General features: G+C 47.9%; 1 protein-coding gene across 1 annotated transcript; it reads left to right on the top strand.

Annotated features, from left to right (window-relative positions):
• The first annotated feature begins 787 nt into the window (after window positions 1-787).
• On the top strand, window positions 788-19,081 carry GTPBP4 (GTP binding protein 4). The gene is made up of 17 exons (XM_030878338.2): window positions 788-906; window positions 1,804-1,974; window positions 3,891-3,994; window positions 4,079-4,215; window positions 5,476-5,576; window positions 6,739-6,831; window positions 7,439-7,630; window positions 7,711-7,776; window positions 10,072-10,161; window positions 10,650-10,760; window positions 12,354-12,431; window positions 12,713-12,764; window positions 13,220-13,320; window positions 15,118-15,315; window positions 16,285-16,350; window positions 17,774-17,917; window positions 18,431-19,081. The coding sequence occupies exons 1-17, from the start codon at window positions 859-861 to the stop codon at window positions 18,581-18,583; spliced, it is 1,905 nt and encodes a 634-aa protein (XP_030734198.1). The 5' UTR covers window positions 788-858; the 3' UTR covers window positions 18,584-19,081.
• The last annotated feature ends 1,062 nt before the right edge of the window (window positions 19,082-20,143 follow it).

Genomic DNA, 20,143 nt, shown 5'->3' with positions numbered 1-20,143 from the left:
GAGAAGACGGGAAGAAGAGAAAATGACGACTGACAAAGGGCCTGCGGCTGACGGCCCAGGTCAGGGGAAGGCTGGCAGGTCGTGCGGGGCCCAGGGCCCAGGGCCCGGGTCGCGGCCCGGGCCGGGGGTGGGGTCGCCAGCGCGGACTCCGGCCCGCAGGGAGACGGGCCCCTTCTCTGCAGACGATTCAGCCTCAACGGCGTTTATTTAATAAGATTTATCGCGCTCACAAATGCAGAGGTGGCGTGAGCGCGCAAAGCGCAGACCCTCGCGCCCCCCTACCTTCCGTTCACCCCGCCAGCGGCCGCGACGCACGGCCCCCGAGACTCCCCGATCCTGAGAGCCCAGAGCCCCTGGCCTCCTCAGATCCTGAGTCCCCCAGGCCCTTCGAGATCCCAGACTCCCCGAGGCCCCCGGAGCCTTCCGAGCCCCTCTGACCACCCCGACACCCCGAGGCTCCCGAGACCCCTGATCCGGGCCGAGAGGGGATCGCGGCCGGGCCCTGGAGCCGGTGACCGTCGGGGGGAGCACAGGCCCCCAGGGAGGCCTCTCAGGACCCTCTCCTTTAGGGTCAGGGACTGAACCTCAAAACCGCTTCCTCCCCGCGGTCTTCCTCCCGCCCTCCGCACGCCCTCAGCCCCACCCCCGGCCCCGTGACCCCTCCTCCGGCCGGGCGGGGCCGCTGTGCGACGCCGAAGCCGGGCGGGGTGGGGGGGAAACGTAGGGAGCGCCCGGAAGTGACGCAAAGCTAGCGGAAGTCCCGTCCACCTCGGCGGAAGTTCCTCCTACCCGCTGGCCCTCCCCTCTACCCACCCCGGCGGAAGTCCGGGCCGCCATCCCTCGTGGCTGATCGCAGGCATGGCGCACTACAACTTCAAAAAGATCACGGTGGTGCCGTCCGCCAAGGTAGGCGGCCCCGAGGGCCCTTCCGCCCACACTTTTCTCTGCCGGGTCATGGGAATCGAGGGTCCGGTTTGTAACGCTGGGCTGAGAGGGGTCGCCTCCTCCACCAGGCCCCCGTCTTAGACCATGTTCTCTACAGATTAGGGCCCCCGGGTTAGGGGTCTCCCGAGAGGGTGGCGGCCCTTCCTCAGAAATTAGGGCTGCCCGGGGTTAGGGTCCCTCTTCAGATGTTGGAGTCCTCCCCAGAGAAGAGGGGGAGAGTCAGGGCAAACTTTACGAAGTAGGTAGGTTTTGAACTGTCTCCAAAGGGTTCGTGGATTCTGCCAGATGGAAGAGGGGTCGCGGTCAGAGGCGAGACCGCGGCGTCCCTCCCGGAGCTAACAGTGTTGCCGGCATCTGTCTTCTTGGCTAGTTTGCACTGGGGAATTCATGCAGAAGTCTTTTATATCCTCTGGTAGTCACCTTACATGCCTTAGTCACCTTACCTTAGGAAATTGTATATAGTGGGTTTTAGTTTTATATGTTACTTTATGTACTTTCAAAGCCACAGATACGCAAACTGAAACAGTAGAACTGTTTCTCATTAAAAATTTTTTTTTTCTAATTTATGCTTGAGTTGTCTGGCTACTTACGTTTCAGAGGTTCTTAGGTATTTAGAAATTAGGATAACGTGAAGAAAGCGTAGGATAAAATTTATTTCTGCAGCCATTTGCTGAGTGTTTCTTAAAGGCCAGGAACTATAAAGTTGAGCACGTTTTATAGTGAAGATTTAATTAGAAAATGTGTTTGTAATTTAAAATATATCGTATTGTTAAATATTAGTCTTTTAAGATGGTTTCAAATAAGTGGGTGAAAGTAGATGTTTTTGGTGTAACTGTGTCTTACTTTATTTAATTGCAGGACTTTATTGATTTAACATTGTCGAAGACTCAACGAAAGACTCCAACAGTTATCCATAAACATTATCAAATCCATCGCATTAGACACTTTTATATGAGGAAAGTCAAATTTACTCAGCAGAATTACCATGACAGACTCTCACAGATTCTGACGGATTTCCCCAAATTGGATGTAAGTGATTCTGGGAAACATAAGTGATTATGTAAATATGAGCCTTCAGACAGGGTTAAACAAGGTCTGTCTAGAGATAATGAAGGAAAGAGGAAATAATTGACTTGTTGAAGTTTACTCTGAGAGTTAGTGGCAAAACTGGGAACAGAGTACAGGTGTTTTGATTCCTTAGTATCTTTTTTCCCCCGGTCAAAGTCCATCTACGAGGGCCCAGAGCATGCCTCGCTCGGGCTTTTTCTGTAACCTCTAGACTTGTAGGGGCCAACCCAAGCTCTGAAAGCTGTGGACTGAATTCAGGAGCCCGAGCTTCTGGCGGCTTGTGTGCTTCCTCTCCTCCCTCTTTCCAAGGCTCCCTTTCCTGTGGCCTCAAGTTGGGCCAGTGGCTTGAGGCCCAGCAGTGTTTGTGATGTTGTTGCTTCATCAGCTAACGACTGTCTATGTACTTTCTTCACGGGCAAGAAACAGTCTCGTGGGGAGCCGCCTTCTACATTGAGCCCCCAAAGTTGAGCTCTGTTGCGTAGAGCAGTTTGCTTGTGTGTTTAGCTGTAGGATGCAAGAGAGGACACTGCCTGTGGTGTCCCTGTGTGGGGTGACGCTGCTGCAGGGTTGTTGAGGAGGTGATGGATGTGGGATCAGCAGTACAGCCTGAGAGCCTAAATGTGCCACTGCCCTACAACAGTCCCTGAAGGTGGGTTAAGGCAGTGAGAAGAGATTGATTTATGTGACAGAAATTGCTGTTACAAAATTCTGGGACTTGATAGGTGCACAGTGACTACTGGCTGGATGAGGGTGTAGTTTCTTGGGAAAGTGTGTGTACTTCAGGAAGTACCTGGGGATAAAGAAGGCAGTAAGAATGAGATGAAGACACCAGGAAACACCTGATGTGAGCAAACAGAAAATACTTTGATCTAATCAACACCAGAATTTTGTTCTTTGTAAAAAAAAATTTATCTTTTTTATCCTTGGTATCTTTTTTTTTTTAATATACATTAGGGGTTCAAATTTATGAACATTCTATTCCTGTTGGCTTTTATTTTTCAAACTAAAGTTATCTGAGAACAATTTTCGAGTAAAAGGTTGGAGTAGATTATCATTCATTAAACGATTGCTGTGTCTGTTCAGCCGTCACTTTTAAAGCCCCTATCTTGTCTAGTGGGGGAGAAGTGATAATAAACATGAAAACATGTGTGTCATATGGGTATGGAGAAGAGGGAGGGCCACTAGCTGAGCCCTGAAGGAAGCGAGAGCTGTGCGCTACCTGGGGAATGAGCACTGAGGCACAGAAACAGCAAGTGCAAAGGCCCCGGGCTCCAGAGTCTGGTGTCTTCAAGGAACAGGAAGGTCCAGGAGGCGGGTCGGAGGGGGTGTGGGTGGGGCGAGGCGACTTGTGTAGCGGCCTTTGCAGTGGAGCCTGGGACCAGTCTCCCTGGCCTTGCTGTGACTGACTTTCGAAGGAGGACTGGTCTGTGGGGATGAGAGCCCTAGGTGGGGAGCACGGCCGCCAGGGCACTGGTGGCTCCAGAGCTGAGGAGCTGAGAAGCGTCTGCCAAGAAGAGGAGCAGAGATGGGCGGATTGTGGGCTCAAGGGAGTTTTAAAACTTTTAAAAAGTTTTGGGGCAATAATAGCATAAGGTTGATGGGACAGGGAAGAATTTCTCCAGCTCAGTTCTTGAGTGGTGAGGGGCGGGCTCTGGTGCTCAGATGGAGATGGGCCTGGCTGCCCTGCTGACTGCATTTTTCTCTGTGAACTAAACAGTCACTGAACAGGAGAGAGGACTGGGGAGAAGATCCTGGGGGGGTGAGGAAGAGTAAGAGGTGCGATGTGTTTCCCGAAGAAATTATTCTTCAAGTGTTATTCATATATTGGGAGGAGAAACTGCTGGAGCAAAATGACCACTTTGTTTTTCTTGTTACAGGATATTCATCCATTTTATGCTGATTTGATGAACATTCTGTATGACAAGGATCATTACAAGTTGGCTCTAGGACAAATAAATATCGCCAAAAATTTAGTGGACAAGTAAGGTATTTTCTTAATGTAGTATCTTTTAAGTTACTGTTAAAAGAGAGAAAACTCTTACACCTTTCTTTTTATGTCTTTCAGTGTTGCTAAAGATTACGTGCGGCTTATGAAATACGGTGATTCTCTCTACCGCTGCAAGCAGCTGAAACGTGCGGCCCTTGGGCGCATGTGTACTATTATCAGAAGACAGAAGCAGAGTTTGGAATATTTGGAACAAGGTACTTGTTATGCATCAGCAAAAACAGGTTTTAGTGCATTCTGTTAACGTACTTGATCCTTGTCAAGAAGTTATTTTTAAAATGTTTATTTTTGTTTTGTTTTAGAGATAAGAGGATCAAATTATTTTTCCCAGCCTAGCCTGTAAGAAATTCTAACAGGTTAGATATTACTGAAAAAGCAGCTAGCACTTAACATGCTTACACACTAGTAGCACTATTAAGAAAATTTATGTTTTTTAAGTTTAATAGGTAAGGCATGTACGTTATAAATCATGGGGAAGTAATAAAACATATAAAAATAAAGTGACCCATAGTTTTACCTGTTACTGACAATATGGTGCATTTCTTTGTAAAACGTGTTAGCATCAAACTGCTACTCCAGTTTTGTTACCTGGTAGTTTTTTTCAGTAGGATGATTTCTTAATTAATGTAGTAGGACTTTTTTTTTTTTTTGGCGGTACGCGGGCCTCTCACTGTTGTGGCCTCTCCCGTTGCGGAGCACAGGCTCCGGACGCGCAGGCTCAGTGGCCATGGCTCACGGGCCCAGCCGCTCCGCGGCATGTGGCATCTCCCCAGACCGGGGCACGAACCCGTGTTCCCTGCATCGGCAGGCGGACTCTCAACCACTGCGCCACCAGGGAAGCCCTGTAGTAGGACTTTTATTGAAACAATTTTTTGCCTTTTTGCATGCATATATTTTTACATTTCAAGTGTTTTTAACTGATTTGGTTTTGGACCCCACCCCCACCCCTCCCAGCATCTTGCAAATAATTTGTGACAAGATTGTAACACTGGGCTGCTTTAACAGTGCTTCCAGTGAGCCGTTAGGTCATCAGGGTGGCCCACTGGTGTCGCTGGAGCAGACGAGGCCCCTGTGGGTTTCTCATTACGTGAAAGTAGCCTGCTGCCCAGCCAGGAAGTGATGGCACACACACTCGCTTGAAAGTGCTCTTTCAAACATCTCTCATACTCAGTTGTCTGGGTTGTGTGGTTTGGGCCCCATCTTGTACCTGTTGGATAGGAATCTATGCTGTCGGGCCTGGGAGCAGGATTCCTGGTACAGCCTGGATGCCCGGTGCCTCCGCAGCTGGTCCCTTCTCCGTTCATTCGTATTCTCTCAGTCACATACATGATAAATGTTGGAGTGAGGGTGATGTGACCACAGTCCTGGTGTGCACAGCTAAGTTGAGCAGATCTTCAGCTTTGAGTTTCTTAAGTTTTCTTATGAAATTAAGCACGTTTACTGTAAACTTCTCACAGTGCGTCAGCATCTGTCCCGTCTGCCGACCATTGACCCGAATACAAGGACTCTGCTTCTGTGTGGGTACCCGAATGTCGGCAAGTCCAGCTTCATCAATAAGGTTGGTCCGCCTGACGGCGCAGTGACCAAGGACCTGACTGCCTGGGGTGAGGCCGGCTGCAGTCAGTCCTCTAGTCGGCACTGCCCTGGGCCCAAAACATTCTTCCTCCCATCCTCGAGGATCGACCCTGAACTTGGATGGATATTGCAGTTATGGGGACCATTTTATTTTTGGGTTTTGTCTGTGTCCTACAAATTTCTAAAGGATTTGAGACGTTTGAATACGTTTCTGTTAATACATGGACATGCGTGTCCCGGGAACAGTAGTGCCAGGGAGTCACTGTTGACCGTGCAGACTGTGCCTGCTGAACTGGCCTTCCCAGGCTCCAGAGGTGTTTCTCAGGTGATGTCACCCGGGTTGCTGTGTCAACTTGCATGTAAACTATTTGGTTTGTGTAGTGGGAAGTGGTTGCCCTTTACTTAGTTTATTATCAGAGTTAAAGGAACTGTTTAAGTAACGCAGCACCTTAGCTGAGCTCAGGGACCTGAATGGAGTAGAAACTGTGTTTAAAGTGTCAGCTCACAACCAGCAACAGCCCAGGTGCCAAAAAAACAATGGTTACATGTGTGGCTCTTTGCTACTAAGAACACTCCTGCAGATTTGTAGGTTTTTGTTTTGTCTACAAGTGGCACTGACACAGTGACAGCTGAGCTCTGCAGTGTCTCAGCTGACCTCTCCAGGGCTTGTGAGCCAGGCCTTGGGGGTTAGACGGGCCGCTTAATTAACTAACATTAAACAACAACAGAAAATTCAGTCCTCAGTCTCATGACCACATTTCAGGAGTTCAGGGACCCCGCGTGGCTTGCAGGCCGTTGTGAGGTGCAGGTGTAGAGCGTTCCCGTCATCACAGGAAGTTCTGTTGGGCGTCGCTGGGGCCAGGATGGGTGAGAGGAGGAGCTGGTTGGTGTCCTCCAGGTGCTGGGCCTTCCTTGCTCCCTGATGCCTGATTCATACACTGCCTCTGCAGCCTGGGTCCTGAAGAAGAGGATCCCGTCCGCCTGCTGAGGTGCTGACTCCTGTCAGAGTTGAATCCTGTGAGGTTGAATCTCGTGGGGCTTTTTTTGTTTTTTTCCTACCCCAGCAGTTAGTCTCGATAACACGTAGGTGCCGCGTTTACTCTGTTGCAGAGGATACGCAGTACAGGACTTGTGGTTTGTTCCAGGTGACGAGAGCAGATGTGGACGTCCAGCCCTATGCCTTTACCACCAAGTCTCTGTTTGTTGGGCACATGGATTACAAGTATCTGCGCTGGCAGGTGAGAGCTGTCTAAGCTGGGACAGTCGTGGCCTTGTTCCTGGAGTTTGATTCCGGGGATTCCCACAGACTAGTTAGTGTCTGCCCACGTCCCAGTGTATGCAGGGTCACAGGGAAGGCTGGGGGGTCACCGGGAACGTCCCCGTGGACAAGCTCCACCAAGCTCGGGGGACGCGGCAGCTCCCAGCAAGCCTTCTGCGCTTGGCAAATGGTGGTGCTTCTGATGGGCCGGTCATCAGAAACCATTTACAAGCGTGACGCAGCCTGTTTCCATAGTTGAATTTAGTGTTATGAGAGGTGATGTCATTCCTAGCATGTGGGAGCAGTTATCCCAGTGTTTCTATGTTGTCACTAATGGAAAGAGGGGTCCTTCTCAGGGTCGTTGGCAAGTTCGTTCTTCAATGAGCTCTGCAGCCCCCTCACCCGTTTTTCATACTTAATTGGTCCTTTTCCCCTGCTGCCTTGTTTGTTTACCGTGGTCAGTTGGGAGCCCTGCATTTTCTTTACCAGCTTTGTCAGAGCTGGTCTGGGTTTGTCAGCGCCCTCGGCCTGTGCTGGGCAAGCAGCTTGTGCAGACGTGGGCTCTGGAGTAACGAGTCTGACCTTAGGTGGTGGATACTCCGGGGATCCTGGACCACCCTCTGGAGGATCGCAACACCATTGAGATGCAAGCCATCACTGCACTGGCTCACCTGCGAGCCGCGGTTCTCTACGTGATGGATTTGTCTGAGCAGTGTGGGCACGGACTCGGGGAGCAGCTGGAGCTCTTCCAGAACATCAGGCCGCTCTTTGTCAACAAGGTGAGTGTGGGGACCAGTGTTTTAGTTTGTAACCTGCAGCGTGAAGGTAATAATTTCATTATTTTTCTTTCTTATTCTAGCCTCTTATCATTGTAGCAAACAAATGTGACGTGAAGAGAATAGCTGAACTTTCTGAGGACGATCAGGTAAATCACCTTGATGTTTTCAATGTTTCCTACTAATTCTGAATCTCGTCTTACACAATCAGAGTTGAAAAGGAATGTTAGCGATGCTAGTCTGGTTTTTGTTTTGCAGCTGAGATAATGTCCTCACTGATTGAGTCGACGTGACCTTATGAAAGCCCGTTCATGGCAAACAGACCATGAGGTTTCCTGGTTCCTACTCTCTCAGAGGCTGTGGGGCGGGCTGTGCGTGTGGTCAGTACAGCAGCCTTCAGGAGACTGCTCGTTTGGAAGGGGCTGCCTCTCTTGTTGGGGCCTTAAAACGAGCAAAGCACCCCAAGGTTCGCCTCAGCTCCTTGGGCCTGGGCTGCTGGCTGCTCTGGAGCAGTACCTGCAGCGAAGTGTCTAGTGGGAGGCATTTCTCGGGTGTTACTGGAGTACCTGCTTCACAGATTCTGTGGGGAGATGTTGGAGACTGAGTGAGTGAGGGAAAAGGAGTGTCTGCAGACCTTCCAGAACCGTGACCCTGTCGTGTCTGCTGTAATTTTCCAGGTGGCAGGTAACGTCGTTAGCCTTAGGTTTTCAAGCTGTTTGACCCTGTGTCCGTCCCCAGGAGGCATCTCTCAGGACAAATGCTTCGAGAAGCTCTGCGCTGGTCCAGTGGTTCTGTCTCGTGGCCCCACCAGCAGTGTTGGCGTTGCTTTTCGGTGGTAATGTGTCGTAAGTCAGGGCACACCCCGGGCCTCCGCAGTCAGACTCTGGGAGGCCCAGCAGCCCACTTTGCAAGGCCCCGTTTGGTGTGAGAGGTGCTGCGCTTGTCTGGCCTGAGCAGAGGGTCTCTAGGGGGGCTGTGCTCTTGTCTCTGGCTCTCTCTGGTGCTGTTTGAACACTTAATCCTTGGTTAGAACGTGGTGTGTTTAAACAGCCATTCTGGTGTCCCTGGGCACTGCCGTGTACTCTACGTTACTGATGATGTAAACGCTGATGTCAGAGAATTCTCTTTTCTTTGAAAGGGTCAGATACTTACTCGGTGATCTCAGTTTTTCAGGCTAAGAGCACTGGAGTGTGGAGGGGAGGGCAGGTCAGGAGTGATCCTTGTGCCGGAAGCTCAGCCCTTGGGGTTAGACACGCCCAAGTCCTGCCCCCACTGCCAGCTATGATGGAGTTTCAGTGGTGGGAACAGTTGCATCACTGGGTTGGGAAGCAGGGTTGCGGGTGCTGTGAACGCTGGTCAGCGCCGCGTGGGGCCTGCTCTGGGTCGGTCGGTGACTGATGTCTCTGGAGCTGCAGTGCAGGTTTTGCCCCATCTCGCACAAGGCACGTGGCGGCAGGTGCGGTGTCTTATGCGGGTCATGCTGGTAGGTGGTATGACTGGTCTTTCCAGGGAGTGGGGGGAGCAGAACTCATTCCTGAGAAGCTTGACTGTTGTGAATTGGCCACCTGTGTCTGAGCGTTGTCACATGGTCAGGCCGGCAGCAAGGTGTCGGGTGGCGTTGGTGGAGGCGCAAATGAAGTCCCTTGTCCTGGGGTCTTGGTGGTTCGTTCATAGCTGGATTCGTACACGTTGCTGTATCGTTTTCTAAGGAATTATCTTAGTCTGTGGAGGCCAGGTATTTTATAAAAAACAGCATTGAGAATATTCTCTATGAAAATCGGTATCTTAATTTTCTCAAGGTTCTCTTCAGAAGGGTAAGTCTCACAGAATGTTCCAGAGAGCCTCTGGTTTGCTTGCTGTAGTTTGATTTGATCCTCCCCGTAATGTATATTTTCTTTTCTTTTTTAAAAAAAATTAATTTATTTTTGGCTGCGTTGGGTCTTCATTGCTGCGCGCGGGCTCTCTCTAGTTGCGGTGAGTCGGGGCTATTCTTCATTGCGGTGCACGGGCTTCCCCATTGCAGTGGCTTCTCTTGTTGCAGAGCATGGGCTCTAGGTGTGCAGGCTTCAGTAGTTGTGGCACACGGGATCAGTAGTTATGGCTCGCGGGCACTAGAGCACAGGCTCAGTAGTTGTGACCCACGGGCTTAGTTGCTCCGCGGCATGTGGGATCTTCCCGGACCAGGGCTCGAACCCGTGTCCCCTGCATTGGCAGGCGGATTCTTAACCACTGTGCCACCAGGGAAGCCCCTGTATTTTCTTAATCACAGCTGAATTTAGGGAAAAATAAATAACTGTTTTGGGGAGATGTCCTTCAAAAGAATTAAAAAACCACAGATGTGTTAATTATAATTAGCATTTATAGCACCCATTTGAGGAGAAGTAAGATTTGTTCATGGGGAACTGGGGATAAACACAGCTCTCATTTGTCCTTTGTATTCCCAGAAAATATTTCTAGATCTGCAGGCTGAAGGGTTTTCTGTTGTGGAGACCAGCACCCTGACGGAGGAAGGGGTTATTAAAGTGAAGACAGAGGTCAGTGCTTCCTCACAAGCAGGGTTGATCCCTTTCCTCGACAGGAATGTTTCTCTCTGAGTGTTAACAACCCTGAGTGCTAGTAGCTCCGCCTGAGAGATGAATCCCGGGGCCCCCACCCGCCCAGTGAACATGTGAAGAGATGCTCACACTCCCAGCACAGGTCATTTTCACTTAGTCCTGCTGCCTCAGGGTTCTTCCTTGGGCTGGGCCTGACCCTGACCCGGGAAGGAAGAGAGAGGTCCCCTCTGCACCCGGCCCACCCTCTCCCGTCCCGGAGCATGAGGTCTGCCTCAGGGCAGTTACTTGGACCTTGGGGGTCCCAGCACTCAGCCATCAGATGCTACCTCTGAGGGAAAAGCGTAGCAGGTTCCAAACCTGGGGACCGTCCTCTGGTTATGGGGTCTCTGGTTCCTGGTTCCTTCCAGAAGGCAACATGAGGCTCTGCCGGGTGCCCTGTGACCTGGTGCCACGTTTTCTCACCTTAGGCTTGTGACAGGCTTTTGGCTCATCGAGTTGAAACCAAAATGAAAGGAAATAAAGTGAACGAGGTGCTGAACAGACTGCATTTGGCTGTTCCCAGCAGAAGAGATGACAAGGTAAAGCCGCCTGTGGAGGCCCTTGAGGCAGGGGGTTGCAATGGCTGGTGGGGACCCACGCGCCTGCCTCCCCGGTAGTGGATTTCCCGGGTGTTCTCGCATCTTTCTCAGAATGAAAGTTATGCCATGTATGTCAGGAAGAATCGAAGCGGTGAGAGGAAGAGTATGAAGAGCCGGGTTAAACCTGCTCCCCCACCAGAGGCTATTACTGTAACTCTCAGCTTGTCTATTTGTCCAGAAACATTTTGGCATATAAGCTTCTTTTAAAACACAGGAATATATTTTCTTTCAAGTTTTTCATTTTCTTGCTATTAAAAACTAGTGCTCAAGGGTACGTTTTCATACATAGGTCTCTGTTTTTAATTGCAAATATATCTGTAGACTGAATTTTAAGGCATGGCATCGAAAATGTCATTGTCCTCCAACAATGCCTTGCAGGTTTATACTTCTGAAGGTTTGAGAATGCACACTTCCTGTTGTGTCAGTGTGACGGACTAAAGATGCTTCCATTGTTGTGATGTGTTTCTTTTTTCTTTTTTTGCTGTGCTGCACAGCTTGTGGGATCTTAGTTCCCCGACCGGCGATTGAGCCCAGGACCATGTCAGTGAAAGCCCAGAATCCTAACCACTAGGCCACCTGGGAATTCCCCCTTTTTATTTATTTTAATGTTTCTTATGTATTTATTCATTCAACGCTAATTTTTGGCAGCTAGTCTAGGCATTAACAATACAGGTAAAGATCACTGTCAGTGACGTTGTTAATGATTTTTATCATATTTGTTCTCAAAAAGTTACACCAGTTTTCAGTTTTTTTCATTACCACACTTTTTTTCCCCAAAATAAAGTGGAAATTACATTATAAGAAGTGATATTTCTACACTGTAGTTTCAGGCAGTCACACTCAGTGATTATTCAACATGATTGTTTTCAGTTAGTGAACATCACGTGGAACAGGATATATATCTTGGTGTTGACATACTTGCTTTTTCACTTCTTTAGGTTATCTCTTACTGATTTGTAATTTATATATTAAGGAAATCAGACTCTTGTATGTTCTGTAGATTTGTTTTCTTTTTGTCAAAGGTATTTTTTCTTCTGTATTCTGATGGTTCAATTTTTAAAATTTTACCTTTTTTTTTTAATAGAAGTCTTCATTTAGTTGTGATTTTATCTTGTTCATGGGAAGCAGGTGGTGGTCTTCACCCAGCTCATCGTTTATCTCAGGACTGATGGCTAGATGGTGTGTCTTCCCATCAGATTCCCTTCTGTGCTTGGGCTTATGTCTGAATTTCTCCTGTTCATTGATCTGCTTTATTTCTCCTGTACTGCTTTCTTCATCCATAATTTTTCTTGATTCTCTTACTGTTTGTTTTTTCTAAATAAACTTTAGAATCGGCTTTCGGAGCCTTCCCAGCTTCCTTGCCCAGACTGGCCTTGCACCTTCCTGTCTCCCCCAGATCATCTTGGTTTTTAGTTGGTCTGGGTGTGGTTTTGTGTTTCCCTTGCAGATGGAGAATTTGCTTGTGGTTTTTCATCTTTGTGTTTTGATTTAGCAAGGCATTTCATGTAGGTATTTCCACTCATGTCTTCTCAGGAGCGGCCCCCATTCATCCCTGAAGGAGTCGTGGCACGCAGAAAGAGAATGGAGCTTGGGGAGCCGAAGAGGAGGCGGGTAAGTGACGGGAGCGCCCATGGGCCTGCGCTGGAGAGCGTGTGTGGGGCAGGGCTTTGGAGCATAAACCCCCTGGGGCCTGGACACCCTCCTGGGTGGAGGTGCCAGGTCCGCCAGTGGCAGAAACAGCTTTCCCACCAGAAATGGGTGCTGCGCCTCAGGTGCTGAAAGGATTGGCTCTTCGGTTGGAGGAGGGGTGATTCCACAGGGAAGGGAGGGGGCCCAGCAGTTCTGGATCTGAAGGTCAAATAGCGCTGATGAAAACTGTGTTTTCATTGCAGGAACGGGACATTGAGCTGGAAATGGGAGATGATTATATTCTGGATCTTCAAAGTAAGGGCTCAAATGTGATAGTTGTTTTCAGATGCCAGTTGTGTGAAAAATGTGAAAGTGCATTAATGGGTGCAAGTCTTCCAGCATTTTGTTAATTTAATTTCTTGAAGGTGAGAGGTTGCATACTGCCAGGACTCTGAGATTTCTTCCTTCCAGGTAGTTTTCTGTGAGTGATCATTTCTGTAGCTTACCTATCATATAAGTGTTGGACCAGGCTGATACTGTTGATCATCTGTTGTTCATGCCTTTGGACACTTGATCCTGAGGTACTGATGGGTCTTAGGATGTGCTTGGAGCAATCCTTTGGTCGAGCACGTTACCTTGCTTACCTAGTGTTGAACACAAGTGCTCTGTTGTCTTCACAGGTGTAGGACTTGTGTAAGTGGTGGCTCGTTTGGGGCACACAGTAGTTGATGTTAAAAACAACTATAAACTTTTTGTTCTTTGACCTTTAGAGTACTGGGATATAATGAATTCATCTGAGAAACATGATAAGATACCTGAGATCTGGGAAGGCCATAACATAGCCGACTATATTGATCCTGACATCATGCAGGTTTGTATCACTAGTTAAATTATGTAACTTTTATTCCTCTTTAACACGACCACCGAAAGACACGCACACAACTTTCCACTCACCTCTGTCCGTGGCCCTCGTTCCTTCTATGCCCACCAAGACCCCGGGGGCCCTGCCTCTTGGGGCCCTGCACACGCAGCACCGTGTCCCTGCATCGGGTGCTGGTGCAGGCTCTCCCCTTCCTCCTAGACCTCCCGCCCGAGCTCTTGTGCTGGTCTCAGGGGCGGCCTCACTTCATAAGGGAGTCCCCGGGGCGTGGACGCCCTCGTCGCCACCCCATGTGGGCACCTCTGGCTGCAGGTGCTGCTCGCTCCCCGCCTGACCCCTTGTCTTCCCCAAGTTCTGCCCCGGCACACAGCTGCCTCCTGTTTCAGTCCTCTCCTTGTTTGCTGTTTCTTAACATATGAGTGTCCACAGAAAACAAAAACTTCTTAGACCCTGTGTTCTCTTTTAGTTGCTATCCTTTCTCTCCTGAGTCAAGTGTTTTTTTTTTTTTTAATGTGTTAGAAGTGTACAGCTAAGTAGCATCTAGTACCTTTATGGTGTTGTGCAACCACCACCCCTGTGTAGTTGCAGAACCTTTTCATCATCCCCAAAGTAACTCCCAGTACTCGATAAGTAATCACTTCCTAGTCTCCCCTCCCCCTAGCCTCAGGCAACCACAAATCTCTTTTCCGTCTCTCTAGATTTGCCTGTTTTATGTATTTTATATAAATGGAGTCTTACAATATGTTGATCTTATTCCACTTAGCATAATATTTTCAAGGTTCAGCCATGTTGTAGCATGTGTCAGAGCTTTCATTCCTTTTTATTGCTTAGTGATATTTTATTGTATATGTGTAGCACATTTTGTTTATCCATTCATCCGTTGATGGACATAGGGTTGTTTCCACTGTTTGGGTATTGTGATTAGTGCTACTATGAACGTTGATGGATAAGTATTGAGTGCCTGTTTTCAACACTTTTGGGCAGATTCCTAGGAGTAGAGTTGCTGGGTCATAAGGTAATTTTATGTTTCACTTTTTGAGGAACTGCCAGCCAAGTTTTTAAAAAAATATTTTATAAATATTTGTAACATATGTTCCTTGTTTCCCTTGTTATTCACTCCTCAGTTCTCAAATGGCATCCTTAATTTATATTTCATGTCTTAACCTCTTCAGTTGTGCCTCTTGCTTTGTCTCTTACTCTGTGGCATCCCGTTTCTGTAGTCTGGGCTCAGATGGCCTGACTTGGCCTTCCCGTCCAACCTCCCTCCCCATGCCTTTTCACGCTAGTACTGATGGGGATACCTCTGACTCGGGTTCCTGTCAAGGTTTATTCATTATATGTATTTAAAATTTTTATTAACTGTATGGGCAACGAGCTTGTGTTTGGGATGGCTTTGGGATGGATACACGGGCTGTCGTGGTCCAAGGCCAGTTCAGATTGATGTTCTCAGTTCTTCAAGAATGGAGGGTCTTTCATGTACCTGCTGGGAGCGAGGGGAACATTTTACACGTTTTAACCTCAGAGTTGGGAGTGGTTGTTTCTAAAGAAGGAAAAGAAGTGGCACAGAATAGTCTGTGGCTGTCGGCTTAGTCTTTGTGCTCATCTCTGCACGGAGCCTGTTGGTGGGGAGGTGAGCCCTGGCACAGAGGGCGAGGCCCATGTGAGTCTGGACCCGGGTGTTCATCATACCCCGAAAGGCTTAGGGGAAACCTGGTTTCTATAAAGATTGTTACACTTGTTTATGAGTTTTTCATTGTTGGCTTTGTTTAATTGTGACTTTTTTAAAAGAAATTGGAAGAGTTGGAAAAAGAAGAAGAGCTAAGAACAGCTGCTGGAGTGTATGACAGTGAATCTGAAACTGAAGATGAAGAAATGGCAGAAATCCAACAGCTGGCAAAACAGATTAGGGAAAAAAAGAAGTTGAAGATTCTGCAGTCCAGAGAGAAGGACACCCAGGGACCCAGGATGCCTCGGACAGCCAAGAAGGCAAGTGTCGTGTCATGTCCAAGAGCGTCACCTATTTCTTTGTGTATTGGAGTCTTGTATGGTCCATGCTAAACATGCTTCACTTTGTTTTGTTGGTATAAGTTGGCTTTTGAGGTTGAGTGAGTGTTGATCATTCATATTCTGAGTATTATACCCCTTCTTGGTGACTTTCACTGTTGGATTCAACCCCTTTGTAGCTGTACAAATGAAGATTGTGAGTTATGCATAAATTTGTAGAGGTAAAGTCGCCAATTAACACATTCTTATTCTTTAATTCTTTATTAGGAGTCATCTTTTACAATTTACAGAAAAACTAACCCAATCTAACTTAGGGCCAAAGGTGATTTAACTGGGCCCTGTGACTGGTTAGGACGGGGAAGTTGACACTGAGGCACAGGTGGATCAGATGGTGTCAGGGTCCTTCCAGTTCTCAGGTCCGTCTTCTTAGCCTCTTCCTCCCGCACCGTGCTCTTGTCCGGAGGCACAGCTCCCCAGGGAAAGAGGATGGTGTGCAGGGCAGTTAGAGTGAGATGGGGCAGGAGGGAAAATGTCGGATGCTGGGCACCTCTCCATGGAGGCTATTCATGTGTTCGAAATACTGTTTCTGTGTGGTGGCAAATGACTGTCTCTTGACAGACGTGGCCATCGCTGTATCCCCCCCATCGTGGGGCTCCGTGTGCTTGGGAGGAGATGATGGCCTCTGGGGTCTGCATGTGGGAATCCCCGGGGAGCTGAGCGGAATCCAGGGGCAACACGTATGTCGTCCCGCTCAGAAAAATTGCCCAGGATATGTTAATTTTCATGTTATTTAATGAGTTGTACAAAAACATACACATGAGCCCAAGTAAAAGAATTTCTAAAATAAGTGTATCGTGGATCATTGTAAAAGGTACGGTTTCCCTTGAAATTTTTTTTTAAACATTTTATCAAGCTAATTTTGCTTAAAACAATGTCCATTTCTGCCTTCAGGTTCAGCGGAAGGTTTTGGAGGATGAGATGCGCAGTCTTGGTGTCGACATGGACAACAAAGACAACGTGAGTGCAGACGGCCTCAGAGCCATGGGTGGGGCAGCGCCGTCCTGGGAACCAGGGCAGGAGTGGGTTACAGAGGAGTTAGCACTTCTGGGGTTTGTGCTGAGAATTATGTTGTTTTGTGCAGTTTTTAGTACTTGAGCTGCAACTTTGATTTTGGTGACTGATGTCTTCACATAGAGCTTCAGTTTAGACACCAGGTAAACGTGAGGTGGTCTGGAGTTTCTTGGCGTGAGAGTTAACGTAGGCTGTAAATAGCTCAAAGCTGTTTCTCGGAACCCAGGGGTTAGAAGGCATTTCAGATACCTTTTTCAGGATCCCAATTTTTCTTGCTTGATGAATTACTCTGGAGAATGCACATTTTTGTGTGAAAGAACGTCTTCATGTTCTGGATTGTTTTCTCAAAACAGATTCCAAGAAGTGGAATTTCCGAAACAAAGGATGACATTGTGTTAGACTAACTCAGATTTTGATCAGCAGTGCGTGAGCATATCCTGCTCACATGGGGTGTTATTTTCATGTTCACATATGGCTTCTGACTTTGGATTGTTTATCAGGTGCTGGGCTCTAGGGTGCCTGCCTCTCACATCGTGTCATCTTATTTCAAAACAGTAACATGAGGGGGCGCCACGGGCCGGGTGCCAAGCTGCTGGCTTGCAGAGCTGGATCTCAGCACCCACAAGGCTGAGCTTTTAGGCGGCCATCACTGAGTTCAGGCGGATGATCCTGGAAGCGGGGCATGAAGGAGAGACAGCTCTTTACATAAACTGTGCTGCTAATGTGGCTGAACAGGCAGCTCTAAGTAAAGTTTTTTAAATGGAGTTAAAATCAGCTCTGTAACTTAAAGCAGCTGTGGAAGTGAAAAAGAATATTTGGGACTTCCCTGGTGGCGCAGTGGTGAAGAATCCACCTGCCAATGCAGGGGACACAGGTTCGAGCCCTGGTCCAGGAAGATCCCACATGCCGTGGAGCAACTAAGCCCGTGCGCCGCAACTACTGAACCTGTGCTCTAGAGCCCGTGTGCCACAACTACTGACCCTGCGTGCCACAACTACTGACCCTGCGTGCCACAACTACTGACCCTGCGTGCCACAAGTACTGAAGCCCACACGCCCAGAGCCCGTGCTCCGCAACAAGAGAAGCCACCGTAATGAAAAGCCCGTGCACCACAATGAAGAGTAGCCCCCGCTCACGGCAACTAGAGAAAGCCCGTGTGCAGCAACAAAGACCCAATGCAACCAAAAAAAAAAGAGTTTGACCAATAATTAATGTGAAGTTAACTATGTGTATTTTAAATGTATTTAACTTATTTGACGATGGTTCTAAAAACCCCTCCATGTGCCTTCTCCCCTCGTCGTAATAATTTCATGTTTGTCCCTAAGGCTGGGACCCTGAGGCACTGAAGTTTGCTTTCTGTGTGTTTCAGGCCCATTATGTGGTCCAGGCCAGAAGGGCTCGGAGCGTCACACGGAAAAGGAAGCGGGAAGACTCTGTCCCACCCACGTCTGTGGCCCGGATTCACAGTTGCTCTCGGACCCCACGTGATGTCTCTGGTCTCCGGGATGTCAAGGTTAGTATGTATACCGTCTCTTTTGCTGAAACTTCTTTTTTTTAAATAAACACAAAAATGATTAGTTTTAGCATTTTGAAAATTCAGGTGAGAAAGTTTGTGTATAAACTTAGAAGCAGTCTCCCTTTTGGGAGCCCGAGTTTCCCATTCCACCACACCGCCTCCATCTGGTAGTCTGGATTTAACACCAGCATTGACACTTGTCAGTCAGATGGGAGTAGTTTCATGGGCCGGAATCTCAGTGTCCCCGTGTGTCTGAGAGGAAGTCCAGGTCTGAGTGTATCTGGTCCCTGTAGGTACAAGACTTGTCTGGGTAGTTTCCATCTTGGAGATACTGGTCGAGCTCCTGCAGGTGCTGTGGTGGATCCACGGGAACATGGTGTGAGTGAGACTCACCAGGGTTTCTCTCCACAGCACAGACCCGGACTGTTCAGACAGTGTGTTAACAGGTCATGGAAATTTGCTTGGAAATTAGATTTTCCACAGCTGACGTGTTTTTCTTCTCCTTTATAGATGGTGAAGAAAGCCAAGACCATGATGAAGAATGCTCAGAAGAAGATGAATCGCTTGGGGAGGAAAGGGGAGGCAGACAGACATGTGTTTGACATGAAACCCAAGCACCTGCTCTCGGGAAAGAGGAAAGCTGGTAAAAAGGACAGGAGATAGTGTCTATCGTAGCTGAAGCGCTTTGGCTCGACTTCTTCCTGGTTTGGTTTCACAGAATTGGAGTCGGACTTCTTCCTGGTTTGGTTTCGCAGAATTGGAGTCGTGATCTGTAAACTGAACGTGACAATGGAATAACTCAAGCACTTGTTGTTTGGCTGAAAGCTGTGGTTACCCGATAACTGTCCAGGTGTGGGGGATTTTTATCGCTGCATAATATTACAGATATTTTGAGCAGGCAGTGGTTTCTCATTTATGGAGTTTTGGTTGCTTCAGACTTGCAGGGCTGGAAGGATATATTTATGTGACTACATTGTTTTTGATGGAGAAAAATCTTACTCTCTTGTGCAACAGGGAACTTTGGTTTCACTGCATGTGAAGAGTCCTTAGCTGGTGAAAGCTTACAGATGTCAGGATGCCAGGACTAAGTTATCTTCTAGTCCTTTTGTACGATGTACTGTCTTCAACTATTTTATCCAAAATAAACTTCAAAAGAAAGCAGTTTTATTTAGTTGGTTTTGTTTTCGTTTTTTTTAGTTACAAATCACCGTCAGTTTGGGCAGATGAAAAGGGAAGAGAAAGTAAATGGCAATTCTTTTTTGTTTTCAAAGCGCAAAATACTTTTTAGTGGAACAGAATGTCGCCTAAGTTACTACAGCAGTTAAATGTGGGCACCTGCTGCTGTGTCCACTGCTGAAAATTAAATTGTGAGGTACAGGCCCAGTAAAATGTAGGAAATTAACATTTTAGAATATTAAGTAATTAAAACGTCACTTCTCGACCACAAAACTGCTGTGGCCACCGCTTTATGTGCGGTTTCAAGCATCCCCTCTGCTGACTCGTGGCATGTGTGGGAGTTTTCCAGTGTCATGCAGTGTGATTCAAGGTGTGTTTGAAAGTTGCATTACATTTTGGGGATCCAAAATAAAATTTTCATTTGTTTACGCTGAGAAAGATTATGTAAAGAGAAACCCATTGAGTGTCAGGTGAGAAGGGAGTAGGAAGAACCAGAGTCCCTCTCCTCCCAGGTTACAGTGGCTCTGGCAGAATCTCTGCTGTAACTATTGAATATTTGGGACTCCAGAGTCTTTAAAGGCTCACCTCTTCCAGGGAAAGGCTCCACGGTAAACCAGTTTGTCAGTTTTAGCCCCTGTGGCTTAGCAACTGCCTGACCTCTCACCCAAACCCTGTGGCAGTCACTGTACCTGTGTTTCTGGAGGTGCTTGTGAGATTCAGATTGGGCCCTAAGGGCCTTGTCTCCAAATATTAGGATTTTGTTTTGATTGACAGTTGCTGCTTCTGATGGCAGAGGTGTAGACAGAGATGGATCCCCATCAGCTGAATTTGAAGGGTCAGTGCCTGTTTCTTTCTCCCTTGCATTTTTCATTTTTTACCCCTTTGGAGAGCTACAGATGTGAGGATTAGGACTTAAGAAAGCACTGCTGGCTCAGGGGAATTTACAAAGTCAGCATGTCTGTGTCCAGGGAAAGACACACAGTCAGAGAGGAAGTGAGAGACATGAAGACCTCGGGTGGTACAGATAGCCAACAACTAAAAATTCAC

The sequence above is a fragment of the Globicephala melas genome, chromosome 2 (genome assembly GCF_963455315.2).
Source record: "Globicephala melas chromosome 2, mGloMel1.2, whole genome shotgun sequence".
NCBI lineage: Eukaryota > Metazoa > Chordata > Mammalia > Artiodactyla > Delphinidae > Globicephala > Globicephala melas.
The sequence above is the reverse complement of the archived record's forward strand: the minus strand, read 5'-3'. Positions and strand labels throughout refer to the sequence as shown.

Coding starts and splice junctions, on each gene's coding strand:
- GTPBP4 (XM_030878338.2), top strand. CDS start 859: ATGGCGCACTACAACTTCAAAAAGATCACGGTGGTGCCGTCCGCCAAG. Junction 3,995..4,078: donor GCCAAAAATTTAGTGGACAA/GTAAGGTATTTT, acceptor TATGTCTTTCAG/TGTTGCTAAAGATTACGTGC. Junction 15,316..16,284: donor TGCCTCGGACAGCCAAGAAG/GCAAGTGTCGTG, acceptor TTCTGCCTTCAG/GTTCAGCGGAAGGTTTTGGA.